Source organism: Malus domestica, chromosome 04 (genome assembly GCF_042453785.1).
Source record: "Malus domestica chromosome 04, GDT2T_hap1".
NCBI classification, from domain to species: domain Eukaryota; kingdom Viridiplantae; phylum Streptophyta; class Magnoliopsida; order Rosales; family Rosaceae; genus Malus; species Malus domestica.
In genome coordinates, this window is record NC_091664.1 from 28,005,898 (window position 1) to 28,016,013 (window position 10,116).

General features: G+C 43.1%; 1 protein-coding gene across 2 annotated transcripts; it reads right to left on the reverse strand.

The window, feature by feature from the left end:
- Positions 1-6,504: 6,504 nt before the first annotated feature.
- On the reverse strand, positions 6,505-9,983 carry LOC103433892 (pre-mRNA-splicing factor 38). Of its 2 annotated transcripts, none has more exons than XM_008372182.4 (5): positions 9,499-9,983; positions 8,536-8,657; positions 8,311-8,401; positions 7,958-8,155; positions 6,505-7,081 (listed from the first exon to the last, which is right to left on the reverse strand). In XM_008372182.4, the coding sequence occupies exons 1-5, from the start codon at positions 9,786-9,788 to the stop codon at positions 6,652-6,654; spliced, it is 1,131 nt and encodes a 376-aa protein (XP_008370404.1). In that variant the 5' UTR covers positions 9,789-9,983; the 3' UTR covers positions 6,505-6,651. The 2 variants fall into 2 exon arrangements, with proteins under 2 accessions (XP_008370404.1, XP_028957263.1); XM_029101430.2 differs by having other exon boundaries at positions 6,505-7,063; positions 9,499-9,947.
- Positions 9,984-10,116: the final 133 nt, after the last annotated feature.

The following is a 10,116-nucleotide window of genomic DNA, read 5'->3' on the forward strand; positions in this document are numbered from 1 at the left end:
GAAGAAAGCATGCACAACAGCTAGAGAGAGGAGTCGGCAAGTTATTTAACGGAATAATAGAAACAAGTCAAAGTGGAAATGAGTATTGAGTTTGAAAGAGTAAAGTGGTGACTTTTAAGTTTTAAAAGGCAAAGTGGAATCAAAATCGAGTTCCAAGTAACGTAGCTAAAAAACTTATTCTAAAGCTGTGTTGATGCACAAAACCGGATGGTCTTGGAACAACGTAAATCCGACCGTGAATCTGCATGTAACGTAAATGACACAAGAGTTATCGTGGTTCATCCCAAGGTTTGGGCTACGTCCACACTGATTGTATTATATTTCTCTGTTGAAGAGGGAGAGAGAGCTTAGAGCTTAGGGGATGTGAGGAGGCTTAGGGTTTGTGAGGGTGAGGAGGCCATTTTATAGAATAAGGGCTCCTTCCCTAATTACATATTTGCCCCTTCCTTTATTACATAATTACATTTAAGTCCCTCGAGTATTTATACGAGGTCTAAATACGAGGCCCTAAATATGGTATAAACAGTACATTATGTACCATATATTGGGCCTCAACTGGGCCTCATGAAAAATACTCGGGGGACTTAGCCCATTACTTATGTATGAAGGGGCGAGCCCTTATTCTATAAAAGGGACTTCCTCACCATCATTAGAGAGTATTGCCGCCAGCTGAGCAACCGCCTCGCCGCGAGCATCAACTCTAGCACATTATTCATGTATTGAGGAGCGAGCCACTATTCTATAAAAAGGACTCCCTCACCTTCGTTAGAGAGCATCGCCATCAGCTGAGCAACCGTCTCGCCACGAGCATCACTCATAACCCATTATTCATGTACTGAGGAGCGATCCCTTATTTTATAAAAGGGACTCCCTCACCATCATTAGAGAGCATCAACTCTAGCCCATCATCTATGTATTGAGGAGTGAGCCCTTATTCTATAAAAGGGACTCCATCACCTTCAAACGCCACAAGCCGAGCCAACCAAGGCAACATAAGCCACAAGCCGAGCAGTCTCGCAGCATGTGCTACTTCTGGTTGAGCATCATTTCAGATTGAGCACCGCCTTACATCGAACATCAGTTCAAGACAACATCTAGTTACTTCGGCCCACACATGGACTGAATTTCAAGTATCCAGCCAAAAGACTCTCTTGACTGAAGACTTGGGGGACTACTGTTTATACCATATTTAGGGCCTCGTATTTAGACATCGTATAAATACTCGAGGGACTTAAATGTAATTATGTAATAAAGGAATGGGCAAATATGTAATTAGGGGAGGAGCCCTTATTCTATAAAAGGGCCTCCTCACCCTCACAAACCCTAAGCCTCCTCACATCCCCTAAGCTCTAAGCTCTCTCCCCCTCTTCAACAGAGAAATATAATACAATCAGTGTGGACGTAGCCCAAACCTTGGGGTGAACCACGATACATCTTCTGTCATTTACATTTCTTGCAGATTCACGGTCGGATTTACGTTGTTCCAAGACCATCCGGTTTTGTGCATCAACATTTGGGGTGAACCACGATAACTCTTGTGTCATTTACGTTACATGCAGATTCACGGTCGGATTTACGTTGTTCCAAGACCATCCGGTTTTGTGCATCAACATTTGACGCCGTCTGTGGGAAACGACACAAAAAGTTATGTCGGTTCTCTTTCATTTTTTCACATTCGTCGTGAATCTGCAAAATCACACAAACCCAGAAACAAAAGTCACTGCAAAACCCATATCTCAAAACTGCAGAAAGGAAAACTAAAAAACTCAAGAAAAATCATATGCTGAATTTTGGATGGGAACCCATGAGTCTAAACCTTTCTTTCTGATTCATAAGATCTCGCTCCATCTCTCCTAGTTCCCCCACCAGCTCAAACGACGTCGTCCAGCTCTCACGTTGCTTCACCATTCTCTCTCTGCGAAGCATATTTCTACATAAACTACTGAAGATTAACAACCAAATTAGCAGTACGGGGCTTGAACTAGCAAATTTGCTGGTGACTTCTCCCTTGCACCAGTCATGGGACGCGGTCCAAAAGCAAAAGCTCCAGACAGCTTCCATGACGTTGTTTCACCATTCTCTCTCTGCAAAAGCTCCAGTCAGCTTTCAGACAGCCGCTCATACATCAGAGAAATCAACCACTCATTCATCCACCATCACTGATTGCTAACGGCGGTGCTGCCGATGTTGAGTCAGTTCCGGCACATGTCACCGGCCGATTCACCTCCGTTTACAACGAGGTCCAGGCCTGTCGTATCGATGCACTTCCTCTCCCTTCCGTGCTCAGAAAACCCTTCAAGGTCGTCGACGGTCCGTGCTCAGAAAGCCATTCCGTGCTCAGAAAACCCTTCAAGGTCGTCGACGGTCCGTGCTCAGAAAGCCCTTCAAGGTTGTCTCAGTGCTAATGACACTATCAAAGCTTTCGACAAAAACGGAGGATTTGGATGATGAAATTGCCCAGATCAAGACAACCATGAAATCCAATGTGGATGTGAGCTTCGATTATGTTGGTTTTTAACACAACCATGTTAACAGCACTTAATGCCACCCGTCCCGGCGTTAAAGTTTGCCTTGTCATAATGGAACACGGCGCGATGACAGTCCCATTTACTCCAGTTGCTGCCAAGAAAGGTATCGTCCCCGACGAGGGAGCTGTGACCGACACCCATCACCTTTGATGGGTCTATAACCTACCCATTCAAAAATTTCAATCATCCAACAGTGCAGCCAGTGGGAAGAGCTTCCTGCCAGGTAACCTACCCTTTTAGGTTTTTTCCAGTCAACATGCCGCCGGGCCCCACCGTCACCTACAAGTCCCAGGTCGTCGCCCTCCTCGACAGCAAGAGCTTCCCGTTGCTCTTCGACGTCTTGAAAGTCGAGAAGAATGACATCTTCACCGGAACCTACATCCCCTCCCTGGAGCTCACCGGCGACTGCCGCATCCTCTCCTACCTCGACCCGTCAGAACCCAAGCAACGACGGTTCAAGAATCTTAAGCTTATTGCCTCAGAAAATTTTACTAATCAAGCAGTGATGGAGGCAGTTGGCTCATGTCTAACGAACAAGTATTCAGGAAGGTTTACCAGGTAAAAGAGCAACAGTAAAATCAGGATTTGGGAGAAGAGCATGGGCCTACAATGGAGGTGCAGTGGGAAAGTAAAAGCAAAAGCAAGTGAGTGTGTCTGGAGGTGGAGAGATCAAGGTAAAGGAAAAGAAAAGAAAAAAATAAGGATTCCCTGGGACACAGATGAGAAACGACTCAAGGAATATTTCAGGAAGTATGGAGAGGTGGTGGAGGTTGTGATCATGAGGAATCGTGCAAAAGCCGAGATAAGATTAGTGTACTTATCATTCCTTGTCTGCCATCTGCAAAAAATAAAAGAAGAAGAGAGGCACATGGGGACGCTGCAAAAGCAAGGAATAAACACCCCACCAGAATGATGTAATTTGTTATCTTTCGAAGACATATGTATAAACCCCATCAGAGGGTAATATGTATAAACCCCATCAGAGGGTAAAAAAAAAAAATTAAAAAAAAAAAAAACGGCAAAGCCCAAAGTAAATGGGCTGGAATGTTGTGTAGAGGGCGAAAGCCCATAAGCCCAAAATAGCACCAACCAGGTCATCAAAAGTACGCCCAGTACTCCAAAATTATTCGGCAACCCGCCACTATTACCACCAACCAGGTGATGAAATGTACAACCCGTACTCTAATATCATTTGGCAACTAGCCATTCATGCCACCAACCAGGTGATGAAATGTATAACCCTTACTCTAATTTAGCAACTAGCCATTCATGCCACAAACCAGATGATGAGATGTACAACTCGTACTCTAATTTGGCAACTAGCCATTCATGCTACCAACCAGGTGATGAAATGTACAACCCGTACTCTCCTTCATGCCACCAACCAAGTGATCAAAAGTACGCCTAGTACTTCAAATTATACATAAGCATTACTCATGTCATTCATACATAAACATTCATAAGCATCACTCATGACAATCATACATAAACATTCATGAGCATCACTCATGTCAATCAACATAAACATTCATGAGCATCACTTATGTCAATCAGCTTCAAAAGCTTTATTTACAAAAGCTCAAGCTTCGAAAGCTTCATTTACAGAGCTCTAACTTCAAAGCTTCATTTACAGAGCTTCACCTACAAAGCTTCAGTGCAAGGTATACAAATACCGCATCCGAACAACCGCCATTTCGGCCCATACATGGATTCAATTTGAAGTCTCCAGCCAACAGACTCTATTGACCGAAGACTTGAGGGACTACATTATGTACCATATATTGGGCCTCAACTGGGCCTCATGAAAAATACTCGGGGGACTTAGCCCATTACTTATGTATGAAGGGACGAGCCCTTATTCTATAAAAGGGACTCCCTCACCATCATTAGAGAGTATTGCCGCCAACTGAGCAACCGCCTCGCCGCGAGCATCAACTCTAGCACATTATTCATGTATTGAGGAACGAGCCCTTATTCTATAAAAAGGACTCCCTCACCTTCGTTAGAGAGCATCGCCGTCAGCTGAGCAACCGTCTCACCACAAGCATCACTCATAACCCATTATTCATGTACTGAGGAGCGATCCCTTATTTTATAAAAGGGACTCCCTCACCATCATTAGAAAGCATCAACTCTAGCCCATCATCTATGTATTGAGGAGTGAGCCCTTATTCTATAAAAGGGACTCTCTCACCTTCAAACGTCACAAGCCGAGCCAACCAAGGTAACATAAGCCACAAGCCGAGCAGTCTCGCAGCATGTGCTACTTCTGGTTGAGCATCATTTCAGATTGAGCATCGCCTTACATCGAACATCAGTTCAAGACAACATCTAGTTACTTCGGCCCACACATGGACTGAATTTCAAGTCTCCAGCCAAAAGACTCTCTTGACTGAAGACTTGGGGGACTACTGTTTATACCATATTTAGGGCCTCGTATTTAGACCTCGTATAAATACTCGAGGGACTTAAATGTAATTATGTAATAAAGGAAGGGGCAAATATGTAATTAAGGGAGGAACCCTTATTCTATAAAAGGGCCTCCTCACATCCCCTAAGCTCTAAGCTCTCTCTCCCTCTTCAACAGAGAAATATAATACAATCAGTGTGGACGTAGCCCAAACCTTGGGGTGAACCATGATAACTCTTGTGTCATTTACGTTACATGCAGATTCACGGTCGAATTTACGTTGTTCCAGGACCATCCGGTTTTGTGCATCAACAAGCTGTATATTTTTAATCCACATCAACATATTGACGATTTTTTGACGAAAATAACATAAAACGCGGCAATGCAGGGCGAATTTTGAGTTTCAATAAATAAAATGGCGACTTTTGAATCTTAAGAAATAAAATGAGATCAAAATCGAGTTCCAAAGGGCTGAACCTCACCTGCTGACATGGGTATGAAAGAAATCAAAAAAAAAAGAAAAAAGAAAATCACAGACGTCTCCGCCCACGTCTCCCAACTGCTCTCCACTTTTCAAATCCACTTTCTTTCGATTCAACCCAACCTATTTTCTCGGATGCCACGAAAAATGCTGCATAAAAATGGATATTTTGGTGGCAATTAGCAATAGACAAAGCATTCATTCGCCATTTCGATTTGCAGATGGAGAAAAACATGAACGAAATCACAACAAACAGTAGTTTCAGAGGTCTTGATTTTTCTATGGACAGGAATAAAATTCCACAAAACCCCCCGATGTCATACTTTGTTACCATCTCCATTCCCCAGCCGAAAATAAGGATCAAGGTCCCCAAGTTGCTACTCAAAACCATGCAGAAACGCTTTCGCTATGGATGCAACGTTGACAACGCTGGCGGAGGCAATGAGCAGAAGCAGCATTGCGCGAAAACGAAGACGACGGAAGTGAGGAAGAAGCCCGGAAAGGTTCTGACAACGAAGATCCGTTCGGTGTTTGTCAATGCGCTCGGCGGCATGAGGATCAAGTCACTAGATGGCGGAAACTTAACGAAAAGCAAAACCAAGAGAAACAGAGCGGTTGGGGGACATGGAAGTTCTGGCAACTTGAATCGGGCTCCATCGAAACTAATGGTAACCGATGGCCGGAAGTCGAGTACGGGAAGGTCCCTAGGGAGGATGTTAAGCAGGGAGTTTGATGAGGGAGATGATTCAAAGCAAGAAGGAAGAGAAGAGGAGGAGTTGTGCAAGAAGAGGATTCTCATGGGAGGCAAGTGCAAGCCACTGAGTCTATCTGGGACTCTTCGGTACGACGAAAATGGCATTTTGGTAACTGAGATCGTCCCATGATTTCTGTTCGTGAATATTTTGATTTCAAATCCCTTGTATTTTCTGTTGAATGGAAGAATTTAGCATTATTTTCTTGAATTTTTCGACGGGCAAGAGACATACATGCAACCGGGACAAGGCGACAGAATTCCACCTTGACGTCCGGTTGCATATCTACTGTAAACAGTAAGGCTCGCAAAAGACACTCAAGCAAAGTACGTATAATCGTTAAATCATCTCTCTATACGAACTTGGGTGCCAATTAATGGATGTACAGCAGATACTGAAAGGACTGGCAGTGGAATGTCTAGATGTAATATTATACGACAGTTCAGACACATTAACATGAACTAGTCACCAGGATTATCGCTACTTCAGGGGTTTCAACCCAAGAGATGCTCGGAGTCTGTTTGCTTCAGCAATCTCTGGATCCGGATGGTCTGTGCCATCATCCTTCTTCTCCTTCTTCTTTTCTTTCTTCTTCTTCGGCTCCTCACGATCAGGTCTTCTGGGACTAATGCTGCGGGCGTGTCTCTTGCGATCTCTATCTCCACCATCACGATCTCTACTACGACTTCTGCTTCTTGAACGGCTCCTCCTCCTGCCACGATCCCTTTCTCGCCTGTCCCAATCCCTTTCCCGATCCCTATCCCTATCACGACCATAATCCTTTTCATCTCTCAGCCGATCATGGTCCCGATCCCTATCCCTGTCTCTGTCCCTATCTCTTTCACGCCACCGTCCGTGTTCCCTGTCATAGTCTCTATCCCTATCATAGTCTCTGCCATAATCTCGGTCCCTGTTTAAGGTAAGGAAAAAAACAGAAATGACAGTGACAGCTTAAAAATGACGGTTCCAATCCTTTAAGAAGGGAAAGGGTAGGCAGCAGAATTCAACATCTACAAATGAAAGGACATAACAAAAGCACAGGTGACACAAATCACAACCGTGGCTTTCAATTAACTACGTCGTGGAATTAAATCCAAAAGAGCTTATGATTCTTTCATCGGGATCGATCACAGCCATAACATAGTAAATTATACTCTAATGCCAGATAAAAAGAGAAAAGCAAGCAAATGTACGATCCATCATACTTCTCACTGCACACTGTCAGTGCAGAGAAACCTGGCAGGATCATGGATATCACTGTAGGAAGCCATTACATAACACCTATGGCCTAAAATGCTATGGTAGAAACCTCAATGACATATGAATGTACTAGTCTGAATTTTTATACACAGGCAACAGCTTCCACTACAAAAATAATACAATCACAAGGTAAAACTTCAAACTCTTATGAATTTCTCACAATAAGAACAAGAATGATTCACCCAAAGAGAGACGAAACCACAGAAAAGCTAGTCAGTTGAAGTTCACCCAGACTTTCATTTACGAAACAAAAATAAAATCAGTTTTAACTTGCTTATTTTCTTTTCTAAGAATTTTCTTACGCCTGTCATTCTGTTACTTTTTGCACTCTGTTTACAACAAAACTTTACTTACCCTAAAAATAAAAATAAATTCAGTTCATTCCAAAATCCTAAAAAATTCTCCATTCACCACAAAGAATAAGAAGCTAAACAATCTGACATTCACAAAGCTACCAACCAATATGATATGCTCAAAGCTGTCAGCCAATCTAGCATCCACATAAACCACAAACAGGAAAACAAACCTGTATCTGTGACTGTCGCGTCTTCTATCCCTTTCCCTTTCCCTGGCAGGGCTTCGGTCATGATAATAATCCCTATCATGGACATCTTCATCCATTCCATCAACTTGAACATTCTCCTCTTTCTCTTCCTCCTCCTCAAAGTCCTCCTCCAAAGCACTTTTCCTGAGTTCCAATGAACCAGTTGCTTCGAGAGTCCATCTGTACGTGTATAGAAAGGAATCACATATACAAATCCAAAGTTCAAAATAAAGATTGGCGGGGCATAAAACTGTCTATAGCTAAAACAAAATAAAGGAACCAAAACAGACCGCTATGATAAAATCAACTTGGAAAAAATTATTCCAAAAACAAACCTTTTTTTAATTCGTGGCATTGCAATGTCACATGAGTAATCATTTGTGAGAAGTTCATCAATAACCTCATCCACATGCGTCAAGGTAAAATCTGGAACAATTAGAGCAAGAGATTAACCATACTTGTGTTAGCATGTTCATAAATATTCAATAGTAAGTATGGTAGCATAGACTAGTCATAAAAAGTAATCAAGGAAAATTTCAGATAAGGATCATATATCTTACTCCCATCAGGCAGTTTCCTCCTCAACTTCCGATAGTCATTATACAAAGGCTCTAGGTACTGGTAGACATCAGTATCAGTTCCCGTAAGCCGCAAATAAAATGCACCGAGTATCCGAACGTACCTGAAACCCAAGTAAAAAACGTTAAATCACATTTGAAAGAAGAACTTGAAAAACACCCACATCCAAAATAAATATATATTCAGCCTTAAGAATCATAAAGGCTACTTCAAACCAAAAACAATCTCCACCATACTACACAAACTTGCACTACTATCTAAATCATTTCTGTTCAAACCTTCCTGAACCAAAATTCACAAAGAAAAAACACCAATCTGTACTACTGTATGCCATATTAACAACAAGACCCGATTACTTGCCGCCTTCTTCCTTGACCTTCACCTAACACAGCAGAGAATATTAAATCAGTCCTCCATTTTTACATAAAGAAACTAAGGTTATTCATTTCATTCTCCAATGTACCCAAACCACCACAAATACCCGATTTCAACTCATGTTCTCTAATATTATACTAAAGGTCGTACCCAGTGCACAAGGCTCCCGCTTTACGCAGGGTCTGGGAGAGGTGAATGTCGGCTAACCTTACCCCCATTTATGGAGAGGCTGCTCCCAAGTCTCGAACCCGAGACCTACCGCTCATGGGCGAAGGCACTTGCCATCGCACCAAGTGCGACCTCTTCTAATATTATACTAATCATACAAAAACCAGAAGAAAAAAAAAATCAACCGTTGATATCCGCATCCAAAAGAAATCAATGTTGAAAACACAATTTTAGGATTAGGGTTTCTCAGAAAAAGACCACAAATCCCAAATTCTCAGCCCCCTTCAACTCTATTACTCTCCCAGCTACCAGAACATGCACATTGCCAATCATATAAGCCATCCATAACAAAGTAAAACAATTTATAACACGCAATTAATTAATGAGACAGTGAAACACACTTGTAATCGTCATTTTTTATGAACTCGATAACGATCTCCTTCTCCGGCTGGATCTGAAGCATCTTCATGACGAGGCACATGAAAGGCGTGGGCTTCCGGTTGCCGCCGAAGGTGCCGCCGATGTGGTCGAGCTCCATGGCTTTGTCGACTAGTGTTTCGGCCGTCAACCCGAAGCACTGCTCCTTCCAGTACGTGTTCTGGTATATCTTCGTCCGTACGATCTTCTCCACCAGGTTCTGCGGGTTCGTCCCCCTTATGCTCTTCGCCGACGGGTCCGTACGGTTCGCCATAGCTGGAAGACGGAGAAATTGAAGTGGACGAGACTGAGGATATTTGGGGCCGAGAGAGGGACAGATAAACCCTAACCCTAACCCTAAAATTAAAGTGTGAGCGAGAAATATAGTTGCCGTTGGGGAGTTTGGATCGTAACAGGAATTGTCCCCGCCAGGTTTAAAACGAAGTAGGCATGTACTAGGTATCGTTTGAACTTTGATATGCAGACGGGACGAGACGGAACAAAATGGGATGGGACGGGACGGGACAGGACGGAACGGAATGGAGAGGAAGCAAAGATGCCCTCGGATGGAAACAAGGAGGAAAAAGAAGGAGACGGAAAGG

What these genes read in the sequence shown, in the direction of transcription:
- LOC103433892 (XM_008372182.4), bottom strand. Translation starts at nt 9,788, where the DNA reads ATGGCGAACCGTACGGACCCGTCGGCGAAGAGCATAAGGGGGACGAAC. An exon ending in GAGGAAACTGCCTGATGGGA is followed by an intron (nt 8,402 to 8,535) that starts GTAAGATATATG and finishes TAATTGTTCCAG; the next exon opens with ATTTTACCTTGACGCATGTG. An exon ending in ATGCCACGAATTAAAAAAAG is followed by an intron (nt 8,156 to 8,310) that starts GTTTGTTTTTGG and finishes ATACACGTACAG; the next exon opens with ATGGACTCTCGAAGCAACTG.